At 34.2% G+C, this 21,441-nt stretch overlaps 1 protein-coding gene across 2 annotated transcripts; it reads left to right on the forward strand.

Annotated features, from left to right (window-relative positions):
* The first annotated feature begins 464 nt into the window (after positions 1–464).
* On the forward strand, positions 465–11,774 carry wds (WD repeat-containing protein wds). 2 transcript variants are annotated; one of them, XM_085947052.1, is made up of 7 exons: positions 465–823; positions 959–1,055; positions 1,451–1,596; positions 3,324–3,468; positions 4,511–4,613; positions 8,379–8,610; positions 9,619–11,774. In XM_085947052.1, exons 1-7 carry the CDS (start codon positions 695–697, stop codon positions 9,805–9,807), a joined length of 1,041 nt encoding a protein of 346 aa, XP_085803178.1. In that variant the 5' UTR covers positions 465–694; the 3' UTR covers positions 9,808–11,774. The 2 variants fall into 2 exon arrangements, with proteins under 2 accessions (XP_085803178.1, XP_085803179.1); XM_085947053.1 differs by having other exon boundaries at positions 561–823; positions 962–1,055.
* Positions 11,775–21,441: the final 9,667 nt, after the last annotated feature.

Consider the following 21,441-nt stretch of genomic DNA (forward strand, 5'->3'; position numbering starts at 1 on the left):
CTTCATCTCGCAGGTGTTCATAAAATAATAATAATGCTCCGCGCGGCAGACAATATCAGTAATAATAATAATGTTTCTTGAAATAAAATCTCCGATGATTAGTGATTTTTGCGAAAAGATCGATTTAAATTAACGTAGTTACGACGCCGAGGTCCTTTTCATACTGAATTATATTTGAATGTCGAGCTCTTCAGCGGCCGTAATCAGCGTAATCGTAAAAAGGATGACTTTAATAAAGACGTTTTTTCCAGATGGTAAAGTTTGAAATAAGGAACATTTTGGTATAACTAACTCAATATGTCATCGAATTAGTGTCTTTTGCCAGAACAGTGACGATATATTTTAGTAGGTACCCATTATTTTCATTTGAATTTAAATACCTACCATTTTATTCGGATTGATTTTAACAAAAAACGCACTTTGCACAATACGTAACATCGAGAAAAGTAACCCATGCTTGCTTTATTCCGTAATTGTGATTGTGAAGTGGTACCCCTGATCTGCGAAGTTGTAACATGTGAGACGCTCCGGGTGTACTTTAAAAATTGGCTTACGTTTTCAGTTAAAATATCAGTGTATTTTCGCCGAATTGTTTATAAATTGTTCTGAAACGTTTAAAAATCTTGCGTGCTACTCATTAACGAATCTGACATAAATGGTGAACCTCAAATAGAGTGATAAAGAGTCGTGAAACATGGTGCCGCTGGGACCCGCGCCAGGCCATCCTGGCTCTCACCAGACCCACAGCGGCCCTACTTCCAATCCTTCGGGTCCAAATTCTCTTTCACAAGGTCCTCCGTCGACTACCAAGCCCACGGGAGCGGTAAATGCATTGTTTACTTGGTGCCGTTCGTATTGCGCGGGTCTAGCATCAGGCCGCGCTACGCACAATTTACATAATACACCATCACGTTGCTATTCTCGGTTTCACATATTCAAACCCCTTCGTTTGTTTCAGAAGTCAAACTATGCGTTGAAATTCACATTAGCCGGCCATACGAAAGCGGTGTCTTCCGTAAAGTTCAGTCCGAATGGAGAATGGCTGGCCAGTTCCTGTGAGTACAATATTCAATTTCAAACATTCAAAATAATTCATAACAGTGGATGAAAGTGTGATCAGATGTTGATGTTACTACTCCATGTCGCTGGATAAAACACCCGGTGTCAGCGTAAATGCTTGTTTACAATCAAAGTTAGCAGATTTACACGATTTATGAGAAGTTTATTATGTCCCCCCATCCATGATTGCACAACCAGGAAAAATAATTAAATTTATCTTATCAAGGGATAAACTCCACAGCTATTTATTCCTTGTGTGTGCAGAAACTTGACAATAAACATAAAACTTTATATTGCATCACTTTCAGTAAAATTTGTGTTAAACTATTTTTTACTCTTGATTCAACCCTGTGACCTTGTCAATAGATATTTTTTGTTATTTTATGCATAGCTGCTGACAAATTGATAAAAGTATGGGGAGCATACGATGGAAAATTTGAGAAGACAATTCCTGGACACAAAATGGGCATCAGCGATGTTGCCTGGTCTTCCGATAGCAGACTCATCGTCAGTGCCAGTGATGACAAAACACTGAAGGTATCAAAACACAATTTCTTCGGTTATTATCATCACCAACACATTCATTGCATATTGTGCAAATGTGTATTTCTACACCTAACCAAACCAATAATGTTTATAAACAACTTAAGAATGGAAGGTGTTGAAAAAATTAATTGTTTATCAAACAATCTTTAGAAAACCACTAGCCACGGCTCCAGTAGGCAGAAGAGGATCTGGGGTGAATTTAGAGATTCTTAATCCATCCTCCTTTATGTTGGTTGTTCAAAAAGCTTCCTCATTATTCATCTTCCATCTCAGATGCACCTAAACATTGACCGTGTCATTGGCTTCTGACCTGTTCTTGGTGATACAGCTTGTTACATTCATAGTCTGTGGGATCATTGAGAGTATCCCCGCTTCCTCGTAGTGTCCTTGGTTTTCATTACTCCTGTCCCAATGAATCATACATAACTCTGAAAGCTTTTCCTTTAGCACTATTTGAGAAGGCTGTCTGGACCCATGACCCCCTATTACAGAATAAGAATTAAACAGATTGGAAACACGCCACGTGTGGAGTGATATATCTTACCATTTTTGCAATTTGTCCACGCCATGTGACGCAATCAATCCGGTTCAGCGTGTTATCAGTGTTGTGGGAAAACACGCTACCCGATGCATTGTGGGCAACGTGTCTGTAGTCAACATGTGATCCCATGCGCCAGTTACCAATGTATTAAATATTTTGAATTAATATTATTAAAATATATACTCGTGTGTGTCTTTAATAATATATAACACAGTCGAACTTGGTTATTACGATCACGGAAATAGCGAGATATCGGATGTAATGAGCAAACATTCGTTGACATTTTAGTTTATGATTTTCTCCATACATTTATTCACTTTTATAACTAGCTACTAACTTCTCGGGTATACCGAGCAAAACTGTTTATGTGTTGATTGTTTAAAAACAACATTTTCGACCCTATGCAATTAAATCCTACCTGAAAGTTAACAAGACCGATGCCGCCGTGATCGGATTACGTTTATGACACTAGTGAAGTGTCTTAAGTACCTACCTAATTGGTGTTTTCGCCGACAACATTGAAAAAGTCTCCACGCCTATGGTTGAAATTGCATGTAAAAAATCCAAGCTTTGTGAAGTCACTAGATACCTACCAGCGCCGGCGGCTCATCACTTCATTACAATAAACAACTTCTTTTGTAGTTTATGAATACCATGCTTGTTTCGAGGATTTTTACGATAGTTTTGGAGATTTTTTATGTTCTATGCTTAAATAGAATGTGGCGCGAAAAATGTTATATAACGATATAACGAGGAATGCTTATAACGAGCAAATTCAGTCGGTCCCATCTTCCTCGTAATAACCAAGTTCGACTTATATATCTTTTCAGACTGCGATTTGTCGGCTCGAAAATGCATCTAAAATCGCCAAACACATTTATTTGTTGATTTTATCAACCCAATATTGTTGATGTATTTCTTTTTTTACACAATTACTAGGTGATATATTGTAGAGTTCCGTGTGTGTGATGTCACACATCATATGGCGTGTTCCCAATAAGTTCCCACCATTATTCAATTCACTCGCCAATGGACTTTTGTTACTCATCAATGGTGAACAGACGAGTAAAATTTTCAAGGATTGATGTTATCATAGCATACATTCAATGCTTCCTAATACATCCCTACATTTTGAAAATAATAGTTAGTATAATTAATGTATTCAAAATACTTTCAGGTATGGGAACTCAGCTCTGGAAAATGCCTGAAAACCTTGAAAGGTCATAGTAACTATGTGTTCTGCTGTAATTTTAATCCACAAAGTAATCTCATTGTATCGGGAAGCTTTGACGAAAGCGTCAGGATATGGGATGTCAGAACCGGTGAGATATTTCAATTATATCATCCCTATATTGCAAAGTTCTCATAAACGACATTAGTTCTATTTAGTCTAATTAAATCTACACTTTAAGTAGAGCATTCTCAATGAAGATGCCACTTGGCGTGGAAGGCACAGCCACAAATTATATGATGCTCGCCATGTTAGCTCACGCATGATAGTAGGGCGTTATCAAGAACAGAAGACACTCAAACACCCTAAAGGCTAGTGCCTAGTCCTTATCAAGATCCATCTGTGCGTGAACAATGAACGTTATATAAAAATTTAAGCGTAGCGTGTGAATGCCATGTGACCCCAAAAGTACTTGAATGTGCAAATCTTCTTAGGCCTTTACAAAATATCATACCAATATCTGACAATTAGACCATAATCATTCTATCGTTGCGGATAAATTTTCAGTCTTACAGATAGTCAGAATGCCACCAAGTTAGGAAAAATAACTTAGCTAAATGGCAGCACTTTATATTCTTCATTAGTAGGGCTTCGTTCCTGCCGGAGGCTCTACCCGGTTTTTCATAAACGCCCTCTAATGAAATCTATCTATAGTTATATCATATAATAAAGTTCTATCATCTCAAAAAGTAGATCGATGACACTTATGTTTTTTTTTACACATCTCAAAAGCGTCCATACGAAATGTATTAGTGAAAGCTTCAGATGGACAGGATTATAAACAAACTGCCTCCAAATTTTAATAGAATGGTCGCTATATTAGCACCTGTGAACCGAATTTTAAGTCTCTAGGTATACAGGAAAGAGACAGAAAGACTTTTTATGCGGGACAGAAAATGTGACCCCATAAACGTAATCAAAAAAGCTGCACATTTTAGCTTATATTTTTATATTGTACGCTAGATATACACACAGCATCCTAAAGCATCCATTACACAATATGTGTCATGTTATAAATGTCTTGGAAATGTTACAATGGAAAAGTATATAAGATTTTTTTTTTGTTTTTCTGTGAATGTTGATACACACGTATTTTGGTTTACCAATATTAACTGTTTGGTATGTTCTTTCAGGAAAATGTTTAAAAACTCTCCCAGCGCATTCTGACCCAGTATCGGCAGTTCACTTCAACAGAGACGGTTCTTTAATAGTCTCCTCCAGTTATGATGGATTGTGGTAAGCAAGAATATTGTAGAACTAAAGCCATCCTCTCACGTGAATACTCAAAAAAGACGAAACTGAAACTCCAGTATCTAGCTAATGTATTTCAATGGCGGCTCGCTGACGGCAAGACTGGAATCTCTCAGTTTCAAATCGCCCGCAACTGAAAGAGACGCGATATGCTAGTCTCTCAGTTGCCAGTCACCCATTAAACAGTGGTACCAATATCAGTAGATTCGATGAAAAAATCATAATTTCTCACCAAAATTGGTGGTAGCACTGAACTGAAATACACAAGCAATAACAAGTCAAGACACGTCAACATTTAAAGATGGGCGAACTGATTTTTAATTTTAAATATGTGGCAGATGTTGAGAAATACTCCTGCCTGTATAATTACAGGTTGCCAAAATATTCCCGTAAAGATATTACGGAAAAAACTTGGAATGAAGTAGGAAAGACAATGGGTTTGACAGTTTGAGGTTATGTGATTATTGGGTTTCAGTAGCTCCGTGTGCGAAGCATCAGTCACTGGCCAGTTTATGAATTCCATCAGGAACCAGTTTGTCGGATTTTAGTTTCTGCTTGAGAGGATGGCCTAAACCCTCTTCTGGGTGGCGTACGTACCCTCCCTTTAATTCCCTCTATTTCCAACCTACACGGGAGTTGAGCGAATATCACACAACTAGCCCTTGTAAAATTAAATAAATCACAAATTGTATAAACTTGATGAAGTATAATTTCCATTTAATACAATATCTGTTGTCACCAATACAATAGTAATACACTATTAGGGCGCATATGAGGCAATGTTGTACATAGTAATGTTGATTCGAAATATGAAATACAAAATTTATGCCTTACTGGCAAACTATTTTGTTACAATTTTGTACCTAACATTGTTTCCGATACAATTTCTTTCAGATTAATATCAGCAGTTATTATTAAACTCCCACGGTGGCCGTGCGGCTTAAGCGTTTGACTATAATGCTGTGGGTCCCAGGTTCGAATCCTGGGTCTGGCAAGTACACATATTGTTTTTCAATTTGTGTGTGAGTCAGGGTATGGACTTAATAGGTTGAGTGGCTGACATCCATTTCTCGTAAAAAACCAAATCTGTTAATACAAACCTCTGTCGAGGCCCATATGATCCTATTAGGATCGGACATGGTGGGGGAAAAAAAAATGGTTCATTCATCGAATTAGTGGAAATCACTAAATAGGTTTTATGTATTTTAGCAAATATTTCAATTTACAGCGAACTTCAAATTAACCGTGTTCATATTAACAAGGTTTTACTGTATTGTGTTTTGGGACTGTCTAGTTGACCAAAAAAGTCAGTATGTAATTTCATATGTCATGTAGTTTCGAGACAAACAAGGTTAGACTAAAAACTAATAGACACCACCCCCATCTCAATGATTTGGTTCATCCAACCATCTGAAAACACACATACATAATATCTAGCTCACGTAATATTCGTCCATCTGATTACTAATAGAAACTAAAATCTGGATTTATTTTAATAATGTAAACCAGGGGTGGTCAACCTTTGTATACCTACCGTCCACTTTTGTATCTCTGTTAGTAGTAAAATTTTCTAACTGCCCACCGGTTCCACAGTAATGGTGATTTATAAAGTAGGGAAGTAACTTTACTTTATAAAATTTATAAAGCAGTTACAGCAAGTTAAAGCATATAATAATAATTACTTACCAAATACTTTATTGTCAGACTTTCTCTAAATTTGGCTGAATAAATCTTTATAAAACAACTTACTGTGGTTAAATTTATCTTTTTTATTTATACATTGCATCCATAGAAGCATGAAGTCTGATAAAATTATATTTAATTAATTAAATTATTAATGAGATCCCTGAGGCTGATGCTGCGAAGCTAAATACTGGATACCCCTACCGCCCACCATGAAAGCTGGAACGCCCACTAGTGGGCGGTAGGGACCAGCTTGACTACCCCTGATGTAAACCATTACATTTTTATTGCCTCGAGGCAAGGGGAATTTTCTAATTATGTTTCTGTTTAATGTAAAAATTATCGAAGTAAGATGAAAGTAGATCTCAACTGTGTATTAATTACGTGTTATCATTTAAAGTAACATTCTCCAAAAAAAATTAAATCACAACCCATAGGTCTCTGTCGTCCATTAGTAAGAAACCCGAAGTCTGAATGGTTATACTATTAAAATATATTATTTTAAATCATCAAATTATCACTTGCCGATTGGAATAGCCATACATACGTAGCTATGTTTATCCAAATTGCTTTGAATATCAATATACATACGTACATATTCCTCTAACGCAAGGTGAATATAGATGGATGTACGAGGGTGGGTCAATAATTCCTTAGAAAAAAGCATTAAAACAGTTTTTATTTTTGTATTTTTTTTTTATTTCTCAACATAATCTCCTTGGAGCTCAATACACTTGGTTAGACGTTTCTCAATTTTTTTTAAACCGTCAGAAAAATAAGTTTTCGGAAGGTCCTCAAAATAAGCATTTGTCCGATCGATGACTTCTTCATTTGAAAAAAACGTTGTCCACTTAGCCATTTTTTTAAGTTTGGGAAAAGGAAAAAGTCACTGGGGGCTAAATCTGGCGAATACGGTGGGTGGTCGACCAATTCGAACTTCAATTCTTCAATTTTAGCCATTGATCGTAAACATGTGTGAACACGGGCATTGTCCTGATGAAAGAGGATTTTTTTCCTGTTTAAATGAGGCCGTTTTTCTTCAATTTTGTTTTTTAGCTGGTCCAATAAAGATGCATAATAATCCCCTGTTATTGTTTTTCCTTTTTCCAAATAGTCAACGAAAATAATTCCACGTGCATCCCAAAATACAGTAGCCATAACCTTACCAGCTGATTTTACGGTTTTCGCCTTCTTTGGACATGGTTCGCCTTTCGCAATCCACTGCTTTGACTGTTCTTTCGTCTCGGGAGTATAGTGGTGTATCCATGTTTCATCTACAGTCACAAAGCGACGAAAAAATTCATCCGGATTGCGTTGCATGAGCGACAACAGGGCTTTAGAGGCCACCACCCTATTGCGTTTATTGTCGACTGTGAGCAAACGCGGCACCCATCTTGCAGAAATTTTTTTCATGCCCAATTTGTCATGTAAAATAGAAATGACGCTACCTTTTGAGATCCCTGTAACCTCAATTATCTCGCTCAACTTTAATCTTCGGTCACTTAACACCATATCGTGGATTTTATTGATCATTTCTGGTGTAGTCACCTCTACAGGACGTCCTGAGCGTGGTTCATCCTTTGTTGATGTACGACCACGTTTAAATTCATTTAACCAGTTATAAATAGTTGCAAGTGAAGGAGCAGATGTGCCGTGAACTAAATCCAACTCATTTTTTATTTCCTTTGCTGTTAACCCTTTTATATTAAAATGTTTAATAACAGCTCTAAACTCAATTTTCTCCATTTTTGTAAACAAGCAAATTTTTTTTTTAAATGTACGAGAAACACAACAACCCGACCAATCTGATTGAAACTTCGCAGCATACTGAATCGGTAGTGCCGCTGCATGAAAACAAACCGCTTACAGTACTAGTCGCGCCACCTGTCGGCTTTTCTAAGGACTTATTGACCCACCCTCGTAGCATCTTTTTAACTTATTCAGTAGACTCCTCAATGTTCTCACTATTCACTGTATATTTTTATACATTCTACGTGAACGTCTCAAATTAATAATATTTTGCTATGTCCATGATATGTTATAATTAATAAATTGAAATTATTTCAGTCGTATCTGGGACACAGCATCTGGGCAGTGCTTAAAAACCTTGATAGATGATGATAATCCTCCGGTGTCATTTGTGAAATTCAGCCCCAACGGGAAGTATATCTTGGCAGCTACGCTCGACAATACTCTCAAGCTGTGGGACTACAGCCGAGGAAAATGTCTCAAAACGTACACGGGACACAAGAACGAAAAGTACTGCATATTTGCCAACTTCAGTGTCACAGGAGGAAAGGTTTGTAAATACTACTATACCTGTTTGGCAATCACCCGTTTCAAACTAGCGAATATTATCGCACGATAATTTTTAATCAACACAAACATAGACCCCTCCAAACCAACCCGCCCCGCACCACAATCGGTCTTAATCGAGCGTATCAATAGTCCCTACGTTTGGATTTGAAGCATCAGTAGTTGTTTATGCCTGGGAATGTCTCAGAAACAGACACCCAAAACTGAGTCGCCACGCTCTCAAGTGAGCTTTGACTGAGTACTGAAAAGCATAATTTAATGAAAAGTGCCATGGGAGAGAAAGGCACGGAGACTTAACAAAAATAAATGAATTTACTGATGTATAAGATACAAAAAAGATAGCTAAAACAATAGGGACAAACAAAACTATGTGAAGAGATTAAATGCAATTTCCATCAATCGGTTGCAGCGAAGTGTCGAATTGTATAGAAGCTTTCAAATTACACTGATGCAATTTTTTTCTGACACAGAAGGCGGTTTCGGCCACGAAGCTTCCGCAACATGGAAAATATTGTTGCAAATTTCATCGATTCGTTTGATCATTCCTTCTTGGTTACCTTATTTACCTTCCGTGATGATTGCTGTACCAATACATACTAGCAAAATCTGCATACTGTGAAAGCCGCCTCCGTACATGCATCCATATTGTCTATTCAGATATCTTTTATCCTAGTTGTTTATGAAAATTGAACAATTTTAGCAGCTGTAACTAATATGCCACGCCGAGACTAACTTTGTTAGCAGAAATTTTTTCAAATAAGTCATTATTGTGGTGACTTTCTGTGCATCAGTAACGAAGACTCTATAATATTTAAAATATATACTGAACATATTCAATTTGTTCTGATATTTTTGTGTTATGTACTATAAACTGTCCCAAGTGTGTATTGTTATTCTTTTCATTTTCTATAATTGTATACTTCCGCCATACTTTAGTAATCGATAGCAATGTGGTTTGAGTTGTGTATTTAAAAACTATTTTAATTTTTAGTGGATCGTGTCTGGATCTGAAGACAACCAGGTGTACATCTGGAATTTACAGTCGAAGGAGGTGGTCCAAAGGCTCGCCGGTCACACTGATACTGTGCTGTGTACCGCCTGCCATCCCACGGAGAATATCATTGCGTCGGCCGCCCTTGAAAACGACAAAACAATCAAGCTGTGGAAGAGTGACACGTAAGCCGTCCCACCCGGTGACCACACCTGGGATGAGAACGCTGGCGTACCGGACAGGGTGCACTATCGTAGGCCGCTTCCACCGTTGTCGGACACGATTACAATAAATGTTTCTAACCCTACAAGAGATGCGTCTTGAGTTGGATAAATTTGTCAATAATTCCGATTATTGCTACTTATATATTTTGTATTCTGTGTGCAGACGAAGTGTGTCTATCAAATAGTTCTATCCTGTATGATGGTGACAGCCGGTTTCAAATATAGCTGTGACTTAAAGGCACTATGATGTACAATGTCATGATGGAGATTATTGAATATATCGACTCACAAAGTTTGGCATTTTGTCACCGCAACTTATGGAGATGCCGTAAGTGCAAAATCTTACAAAGCCCAGCCAGTTTTTACTGCTGTGAAGTAGTCTATGATATAAAACCTCATTGGCTGCACACTGCTTCACAGCAATGAATCGCCCCGTTTGCCTTATGTGAAGTGTTCAATTCACTCTTAAATGTCGAAAATTGAACACATTAAATTAAACCCATGCGAATTTTAACTATCATGTTATATGGATGGCTGGGACACTTAACATAAGTTTTTATTTTTGGCTCCATTGTGTAAATATTCTGTAACATGAAGCTACCGTAATAACTAAGAATTTTTTTGTCAGATGGCCATTAAATTTCTTTTACTGTGATTAGTCTGAAGTATGTATATATGTTTTCCAGTGATGGCCGAGCGGTACTTTGTCAGCTTATAAAGTTTTCAGTCCCGGTTTCGAATCCCGGATCTGGCAAATACATATGTTTTTTTCGATATGTCTTTGGGGCCAGAGCATGCACCTAAAGGATGAGCATGTGGTTAACGACCATTTCTTGTAAAAACAAACATCTGCTAAGAAACATCTTCATGAGGCATCCCAGATCCACTTGGCATTGTAGAGCCAAATAAAATATATTTTTCAGTAGATGACTTATAATTTTATTGGGAGACTTGTGTGTATGTACTACAGTGCGAAAACTTTAACGTGAGACCTGGCGGCTGCGCTCGTGTTGATCTTATCTATGGTTTTCGATTTCGAAGTATTGTGAACATTGCCAGGATTAGAAAATTTTATTTCCCATTTCCTTAAATAGGTATATATTTTCGCAAATTTCAAATAATGGTATCCATTTTTTCCAATAACAACATTAAAATTTTAAGTGTATTTTGTAGCTGTCATCGCGGCAACTCTTTCGATAACTTTGTTGAAGAGCCGAATGAGGTTATTTTGTTGTTTTTTTTCTTCACAGTAGGAGATAAGATGACTTATAAACTTCCTGCTGTCACTTTTCAAAACTTTTGCCATTATTAACATGTTAAACATTATAAGAAACGTCAAGTGCGTTCATTGTGAGGGGAATGAATACTGAAACGCGAGAGGAGGGGATCTACTTCTCCACGCCGCCGCCCATCTCCGTAAAGTTTTCGCACTACATGAATAAATTTTTTTAAATCAGTTCGTCATTCTGAAAAAAATTATGCCGGTGGTAAACATTCAGATGATACTTATATTATCTTCAAATCAAAAAGTGTTACCATCTATTACGTGATGAATTATTTTATCCCACATGTATATTATTCAATTGCTCAATTGCTTTTGCAATTATTTTACCAGCGGAGATTCGCATTTCAAAATAATCAAAACAATTCTTTGAATTTTCGGATCACTATGGTGACAATTCTAACGATGTCAACTGATAATGAGGGTGGGTCATATTTTTGATCTTAATCATTATTACAACGAGAACTTGCAATCTGATAGCATGACATTGTACTTCAAATGCTGTTTTATTATGATTAACACTGTTTAGGAAGTGTAGTAATTGAATTGTGTACAAAATTTTTGACAAACCAAGTTATTTTATTAGTGGACTTTTTTGGATAAAAAACAGATTCATCAACTAAAGAAAAACTTTGTGATACTGATAAGTGAAAGAAGATAAATAATAAATTAATTGTAAGAGTGGTGGATATTATGCATACTTTATTTTGTATACATGGTTATTTGACACGTCATGTCGAAATTTGTGTGAGATTTTATCATATGGAATATTAAAATAAAGCTTATTTTTGAACGATATCCATTACAGTAGATATGACTACGCGGAACGGCTGCAATATATTCACTAATATTTGTTAATTTCTAATCAGGATATTCACTCGATAATGCCTGCAAATATATTATAATACATACCATTCCGATGAAACTGTAACCTTTATAATGTATTTTGCACCATACTCAAATTTGATCAGCCTTTGATAATTATTGGGTTGCCGTTCTGCCTGGTCCTCGGTAGACTTCTTACATTATAGCAATGATGGCATTTCCGTTTCACATTTATGCGTGAATGAATACTTTTGTTGTGCGTATTTATATATCGTTATATGTTCGAATGGTGACAGTTTCTATGTGGGTTTGTAGTGGGATTAAAATTTAATCGAATAAATTGCGGAGGTTATATTTACAGATACGACAGTTTGTAGAGTAGATTTTGTTAAAACGATGTGTCAGTCATGTATCGCAGTCAGAAATGGAATGTTTCTTCATATATTTTTTTCATGTCGAACATATTTTGCGATGTGAATATGTAAGTGAATTGACCTTTCAGTTGTGTTGATCTTTGATTTGTAATTTCAAATATAAAGCTCTAAAAAGATAGACGTGCAGACCTATTAATTGTCATACAAAAATGTCATGGCGAGAATTTCAAAACATCATATGCGATGTAATAGATAGATGCAGGAGTCAGGGAGTTTAGATCACTGTCACTGACTAATTATCGCAGTCATGATGTATTGGTATGACTAAAACTGATATTCAATGTGCTGATTGGTGCCAAATGGACCATTTGCAAGGAAGATTATAAAGAATTTTAGAATAAAAACTGTATTTGGTGGTAAAAAAAACTAATGCATTTTTTTTTGTGAAACATTGCTTTTCTCTTGTATATATTTTTAATTTAAAAATTTTCTATGTATATTTCTATAATAGTTGTAAATAGTATATTATAGTATGAAAAATAGTTGATTTAAGTTTTATCCTATTTTTAAGGGTACATAATACAATATTAACATACAAAAAAAGCTGCCACTTGATTAATTGTCTTTGAATGTTTGTGTTATTAAATATTTTTAATTTTAATGAGTGAATATTTTTAGTTAAAAATTTTGAAAGATGTCAAAATCTCAATATGTTGTACTAACTTCAAACGTTCTTCTACTACAAACCTTTCACTAAAACTAGAAATTGTCACCGCACTATAAACTTTGCATTGTTTGAGAATGCATCAATTTTATGTTTGTTTTTTTCATTTTGTGAGTTGAATTATTATTAAACTAGTTGCAGATGAAAAAATATATTGTTTTATTTTTATTACATGCACGGTAATACGTGTTTACATTCGCATTCATTATGGTTGCTAGACAATACGTACTGCTGCCAGTAAATCCATCCATGTGTAAACGGATTTGGACCGGTTTTTTCCTGTCTTCTCTGAAATGTGTATATTCCATGCACGATTAAAACGAATTGATACACGATAAACTCTTTATTTATTTAAAATCTGATAAATAGTATTCTAATGACAACTATTTGTGTCATTAAAATTTTCCGAATCGCTTTACTTTTAAAAATAAATGACATAGTCGGTCCTGTTTTCGAAATTGGCCAAAACGACTGTCACGCCACGATGGCTGTAGAACTTAATAATAGTTTTGGAGGTATAGATTATATGACAGAAATGTGTAGAATAATAAATTAATTGATCCACGTACTTTTTTTAATATCAGAAAAATAAAGATTTTAAATCCATTTTAGTTTGAGCATAATTTAGCCAATTTTTAATGATTTTTTCGTACAAAATAATATATACCGCACAATAAAAATATATATTCATTATAATAAAACATTTGTTTACTACTAAAAATAATAATCAACAATGAAAAATAAATAAAACCACCCTATGAATTCGGTATAATTAGTGAAGCTATATTACCAAAACACGTACGTTTCAATGAATTTTTCCTCTTTTCAGACGTTTTAGAAATATAATTATTTGCAAAATTAATAAAAAGAATTCATTTGATGGATTAATCCACACAGTTTTTCTAATTTTAGTAGACGCCCGAGTTTCAAGGAGTGAGCACGTCATTTTTTTCCAAAATTTAGTTTGTCGTCGAACATTATTTTGAATAAACTTAATATTATTTAGTACACAACAAGCCACAGAATACAATAAATAATACATAAGCGAGTAGCAGGGTTGGGTTGCCACATATTTTATAAGGTAGGTTTCATCAGTTGCTCGAAATCAAAAATATTAGATTTTTGTGCACGTTTATTTAAAAGATAGTTAATACTAAACTATATTCCTCGAAGGTGGCTTCGTATTATTTACGGGCAAATCATGCGCTGTGCTGGTCAAAACATTCATATAAAAACAATTATTCAGCGTTGTCCGGCGCAGCCGTAATTATTGGTGTGCATACTGGCAAATTATTATTTTTAGGTTTTAGGAATAAGTATTGCTCAATATGTGACCCTGCATTACAAAAAAATAATGATTGTTTAGTCCCCGATCATAAAATTTTTACTGGTAGCTCTTCCAGTATGGAGTCCGATATATTGGTAGAAGGTTTCAAACAATCTTTGAATGCATATGGAATTATTTATTCAAAACTAATTTCTGACGGAGATAGTAGCACTTAAAAAGATTACTGTTGAAAAAATTGACTGCCCTAACCACTTTGCAATTTTTGTAATAAACTAAAATTACTCTAGAGATACCAGATATCCACTGAATGTAAGAAGAAAAGTGACAGCAAATATTCTTCGATTATGAATTAGTTATTATTAGCCATTAGTTCTGCAATTAAACAACGTAAGAGCGAGACTACCACACCAGGTATAAGTATAATAGTAATAATTTTTGGTGATCATAAAGAATGCGCTAAATATTTTTGCAAAAATAATCATTCCAATATGACGGTTATGTCCGTAACCAAAGAATTAAAAAAATGTAACATTTACATCAAAGTTGAAAACATTGTTTCTTTTCTCATTGTGAGGTGTAGAAGTTTAATCTATGACATAGATATGAATGTTGCTGAAAGGTTTAATACAGTAAAACCTCGTTAATACGAATTCCATAGGACCGAAAATTGAAAAAAAATTCGAAATTTTTTTTTTTTGATTTTCAATAATTTCGTTTCCGATCATAGATGTGCCTACCGAATTGGGTCATAAAATGTCGGATTATTTTTATTAACTTGATAAAATAAGTAATTTTTGATGTTTTAAGAAGTCTTTCACAATTTTCAATGATTGGCTCATGAAATAGTGTACTTTATTACGATTTATTGAATATTTTTATATGCCAGGACTGACAGGACACTGAAATCAATTTGAATTAAAGGTATGGTTTTATATGAAAATAATGTTCAAGGGACTTTTTTTTCAGGAAAATTTTAAATTACGCCGAATTTCGAATTATCAGTGTTCTTACTAACGGGGTTTTACTGTAGCATAATTGCGAAGTATGTTGGAGGCAAACGAATAAATTTCAGTCTAAGGCAATCCTATCAAGGCCAATCTGAAGCTGCAGCTGTCGCACACAATTACTACTACTCTCCCTTTGACTGTGCTATAAAACACTTGGAAGTCCTGGAAAGTATACAAAAATGATAGAATTTTCACGCAAAAAAAGTAGGAAGAATTTATTTAACTATATTTCTATAAACCTCGATTATGGTGAATCTGCACGACAATCAGACATGGATAACGAGACATTTAATATGGCGAAAGAATTGTTTAAAGATAACTGTCACTAGGGATTGCTATACCGGTATCTCAGTATTTTTCGATACTGAAATACCGGTTTTAAAAATCTGACAATACCGATATATTCGGTATTATAGAAAGTGGATATAAAATGTATTAATTAGTATTAAAGGTTTAGCAGGACTGTCTGGTTTATTTCCGTTGGCCTTCGACCTTGGTGACCGAACACGTGCAGATGCAAAATACTTTATTATATTATAAGTAGATATACCTACTTCCAAAATATTTTCACCAGTTGCCGGCGGTTCTTATAAGTTGTCAGGCCTATTTTTAGATGTATCTGAAATTTCACTTAAATACCTACCTATGGTTTTTTTGTATGATCATTAAAAACCTCAGCCCTAGTGGCGAATATTTATATTATAATAAATAGTAAGTCTACTTATAATGGACTTGCCTGTGCCTAATAGTTTTATGTTTATCTACTCAATAGTAGCTTATAGAATAATAGAGAAATATATTTTTTTGAACAAAACGTGAGCAATATTGTGTTTGGTTTTATTTCATATGAGCGTAAGTTTAGTGTAAAAAGTGTAATAAAACATTAGGTGGAATTACCAGTGGGATGTATCCAATAATACTTAGTAAAATAAATTTATTGAAAGATCATTCGAAGACGAAAGTGCCAACAGTTCAAGGTATTTGTAAACATCAGTATCTCTACCATATCTTTATATATGTATATGCCTTTACCTATTTTTATATTATTACATACATATATGTACTTATTTAGATAATATTTTTGCTATACAGTATTAATACTTTAAAGAGATTTATATATATATATATTTTGGTTTCTGTTTTTTTATATTATTCAAGAAAACCGGTATTCAATTAGAAATACTGGTATTAGTATTTTCATTCGGTATTGCAATCCCTAGCTGTCAGGTCAGTAACAAGGATATCCGAAGAATCCAATCTGAAACCGTTTGCAAGCTGGCTGTGGTAAGCGGCTAGAAATGAGAAGATCGCGGATAACTGCCTCGTGGTTTGGTAGGATTTGTAAGCGACGAGAGAAAACAAGTTGCGTCAGATTAGATTTAGATATGCTTTACGGTTCGTCACTTTGTAATATACCATCTATTAAATACGGCAAAGACAATGAAAAGAATGCGATAAAAGACCTAGATAAAATAGATATTGTGCCATGCGGACTGTTTATTGATGCTGACAAAATATACTTAGGTGCCTCGCCAGTTGCTTTTTATAACAAAGGAAGCTTTATTATTGAAATAAAGTGTCCATCATCAGCCTCCAATATGAAAGTTGACGATGCCATTAAACAGAGAAAAATAATATTTAGAAGACATAAAGATAATAAAATAATTGGGATAAACACAAACTATGACTGGTATTACATTAAAGGACAGTTGCACATTGCAAATAAAGATAAATGTCTTTTTACGATTTGGACCAGAGAGAACCAAAAAATTTAAGTAAGAGTATAGATAACTGACAAGATTTTATATGAATAATTGTGTATTGCCTGAACTCGTTGATCCTACACTAACACGGTCGATGGATATAAGAAACCCTCAATATATATTAGATGCTATCAATAGAAAAGAAAATAATATTATAAAAAAAAAACAATTTATAATAGTTATTCTAATACATTAGGTACATACCGTTTAGCCCATACCTACACTAATTAAGGAATCAATTATTAATTTTCTATACACTAATGTTCCGAAATCCTCCGCGGCGACCAAAACGTACTGCCGTTAAATGCACGATATAATAAATATGGTTTCTTAAATCTTAATTTTTGTGTAAATTTAATATTCATTGAATTGCTTTCTTTTTTTAGTGTAAGCATAGTTTTTAAGTCATGTTTTTATAATCCAATAAATATGCAATAGAATTTTTTCATGCCATCTTGTGAATGTTTTAAACTTATAATTTGTAATGTTAGTTCATGAAAATTAATAAAATTATATTTGTTCACACTTTCGTGTTTTTTTTGTATTCATACACACCGAATTTGCCATGGGAAAATTATATATTACTAGCTGAGCCAGTTGGCGGTCGCCAGTCTGTCTCGCTAGGTCTTGCAGACGGCTTGGCGGTTTGGATATTAATATAATTGTGTAGTATGCATAGACAGCGCCATAGTTTTCCCTTCGGGATGGATTTTCATTCACCTCAGACAGTTTGACATTTCGCTGATTTGTCAGTTTTACGATTTGCAAGTCGTCACTGCCAATATAAATTTGGGGTCATATGCGTAGTCTATTCTGGAGTCTGGCCTTCACAATATCGTCTGACACCACCTCAGGCTGATAGGCCAAGTAGAACAGCTGGCAATCGCCGATTGCGACCACTGACATTTTAATAGAATATAATATGTGTAGTTTTATAAATGTTTCGTTAAAACACTTGCATTTAAATATGATAAATAATTATACATTTCATAAATTCGAATATAAAGCAATGTATGTGATTATTATAAATAGCGATCCAATATAACATGAATATTAATCTGCCACGGGACCCATTTAGATAATAAAAGGTTAGCAGTCTATAAAAAATAAATACTTTCAGCTGTTGAATAATATTTAAAAAAACAAATTTTGAATTAAAATTTAACCTTAAATAACATAGTCTTCCGGTGCGGGACATTCATATCAAAACAAATGTTGATAAATAATGGTCATATTATATCTGAGAGGAATTGACCAATTCTAATGAGAATAGAAATTTATAAGATCCAAAGGTGTGGAATCAGCTTATAGAGGCCTTCATCCAGCAGTGGATTGATACAGGTTGATGACGATATAAATGGGTAGGTATATAAAATCACAAATTAAAAAAAATATAGCAATTTATATGACCAAGTAGAGTAGAATTAAGTTGTGATAACCTTCATCCAGCAGTGGATTGATCCTGGATGATAATGATGATATTTCATTGTCTATAAAAAATAAATGCTTGGAGTCATAGAATATTATTTTAAAAACCATATTTTGATTTAAAAATTAACCTTAAACAGATAGTTTCCCGGTGCGGGACATTCATATCGAGACAAATGTTGATAAATCATAAAGCAATACATATTATATCTGAGTCTATTCTAGACCAATTCTGATAAGAATAGGAATTTATAAGACCTAAAGATATGGAATCAGCTTATAGAGGCCTTCATCCAGCAGTGGATTGATACAGGTTGATGACGATATAAATGGGTAGGTATATAAAATCACAAATTAAAAAAAAATATAGCAGTTTACATGACCAAGAAGAGTAAAATTATGTTGGGATAATGATACACCCCTGTTACAGGCGGGCTTCTCCCGGTGTAAAATAATCATTTAGTAGTCATAAGTCGAAACGTAACCCTGACCTCTAAAAAACGGCTTCATAAAACATCTAATCTGATTCCTTGCTCAACTACATAAATTTTTTTTTTATTCATGAGTAAAGGCCTTCGTCCGGTGCGTGAAAATCACTGGGCGAAGGTGTAATTAAGATAGATTTTAAAGTATAAATGATGATGGATGAAAGAGATAATTTTAAGACTAAATATAAGTATTCAAATATAATAAATTTTGCCGCGCATGGCGGCAACGTTAAAATCTCCTCGCGCCTGCGCCGAGGTGGTCCTCGTGATTCGTCAAATGAAAAGGATCACGCGATAAAATTTGGCCAATCACGAGAGTCCTTTTTGCTGGTCGGCGTGGGTACGGGAAATTTAAAAAGAAAGAAAAGAAAGTTAGTAAGCGTCCTTTGTAAAGCGTGTACGGACCTGCGTAACTAATTGTAAAAACAAAATATGTAATGGACTATAAAGTAACGTTGTCCAACCAAATATTAAAATATATAACGCTAAGACCGCACGAGAAAGACTTAGTGTTTTATTTTATTTAACCTAACAAACATAAATATATCGTTCTTTTTTGTGAATCCGGGGTTCGATGGACACCTGAGCTAGCCGCTGGAACCCCGGGCATCTCAATAACCTTCATCCAGCAGTGGATTGATCTTGATTGATGATGATAATGACAATATTTTGAATGGGTCAATATAATACCAGCAATTTTGATAAACATAGCAATTCATATGACCGACAGAAATGCAAACAACTTAAGGGGGGACATGCTCGTCGAAGGTCAAAATTGAGTTTTTATTGTATTTTCAAACCATGATACTGGACACTCCTTAAACGTTGTAGATAATCTATTTATATAATTTTGAAGCCTTATTATCCTTTATAGTTATTTTAAACATTTGATGACTGCATAAAGTATTTTTGTTATATAAAATAGTATTTTTTTAAACCTCTCGCTCTAATGTTTTAGAATATAGTCATATTTCGGTACATAACTGTGCAGTGGTGTTAGGATTTTTTACATTTATTAATTTTTAAACGCATTTATAAAACCATTAGTATAATTTATTACGAGATAATTTTTGTAAAATATTCACGATAAAAAATTATATTGATAATCTCTGTGATCCCAAATTTGACAAGAATTAGGCATTTTATTATTCAAAAAATCGGCAAGATTAACACATTTGAAGATGATTCTAAAGATACTTATTATAAGCTATGTCTTTGACCATTCAAGTGTGATAAACATCTTATGAATAATGATTGCTTTATAATAATTATTGACCTTAGAATAAGGTAGTGTTTTTTTGAAATACGCCATTTCTTTTGGCATTCCCCAGTGGTTAAGCTACAATATACGGCCGTAGCCATAAATTGACAAACTATAATTAAAGTAGGGAGTAAAATTATGTTAACGCGCATGTTTGAACATGTACCTAACCGAATTTTTTTTTATTTTTTTTTAAACGGTACATGTTCAAACACGCGCGTCAATATCATTTTACTCCCTACTTCAATTATAGTTTGTCAATTTATGGCTACGGCCGTATGTTGTAGCTTAACCACTGGGGAATGACAAAAGAAATGGCGTATTTCAAAAAAACACTACCTTATTCATAGGTCAATAATTATTATAAAGCAATCATTATTCGTAAGATGTTTATCACACTAGAATGGTCAAAGACATAGCTTATAATAAGTATCTTTAGAATCATCTTCAAATGTGTTAATCTTGCCGATTTTTTGAATAATAAAATGCCTAATTCTTGTCAAATTTGGGATCACAGAGATTATTAATATAATTTTTTATCGTGAATATTTTACAAAAATTATCTCGTAATAAATTATACTAATGGTTTTATAAATGCGTTTAAAAATTAATAAATGTAAAAAATCCTAACACCACTGCACAGTTATGTACCGAAATATGACTATATTCTAAAACATTAGAGCGAGAGGTTTAAAAGAATACTATTTTATATAACAAAAATACTTTATGCAGTCATCAAATGTTTAAAATAACTATAAAGGATAATAAGGCTTCAAAATTATATAAATAGATTATCTACAACGTTTAAGGAGTGTCCAGTATCATGGTTTGAAAATACAATAAAAACTCAATTTTGACCTACGACGAGCACGTGGGCCGTTAAAGAGGCCTTCATTCACCAGTGGATTGATTCAGGCTCATAGGCAATATAAATAGATATAATTTAATATCACCGATTTTGATAAATACAGCAATTCAAATGACAGAAAGGAGTAGAATCAGGCTAGGGAGGCGTTTATCCAGCAGTGGATTGGGTCAGGTCGATAATGATAAGGATGATAGAAATAGCTATAGTATCACAAATTCGTTTAACCGCTAGTAGTACAATCAGGTTGTGTAACCCTTCATCCAGCAGTGGATTGATCCTGGTTGATATTGA

Source organism: Rhyacophila brunnea, unplaced genomic scaffold, assembly GCF_057557595.1.
Source record: "Rhyacophila brunnea isolate RB1 unplaced genomic scaffold, BYU_Rbru_1.0 scaffold_2, whole genome shotgun sequence".
Taxonomy (NCBI): Eukaryota; Metazoa; Arthropoda; class Insecta; order Trichoptera; family Rhyacophilidae; genus Rhyacophila; species Rhyacophila brunnea.

Excerpts from the sequence above, each read along its gene's own strand:
- wds (XM_085947052.1), top strand. The coding sequence starts at position 695 with ATGGTGCCGCTGGGACCCGCGCCAGGCCATCCTGGCTCTCACCAGACC. Across the intron at positions 1,056-1,450 it reads AGAATGGCTGGCCAGTTCCT|CTGCTGACAAATTGATAAAA; the intron begins GTGAGTACAATA and ends TTTTATGCATAG. Across the intron at positions 1,597-3,323 it reads GTGATGACAAAACACTGAAG|GTATGGGAACTCAGCTCTGG; the intron begins GTATCAAAACAC and ends AAATACTTTCAG.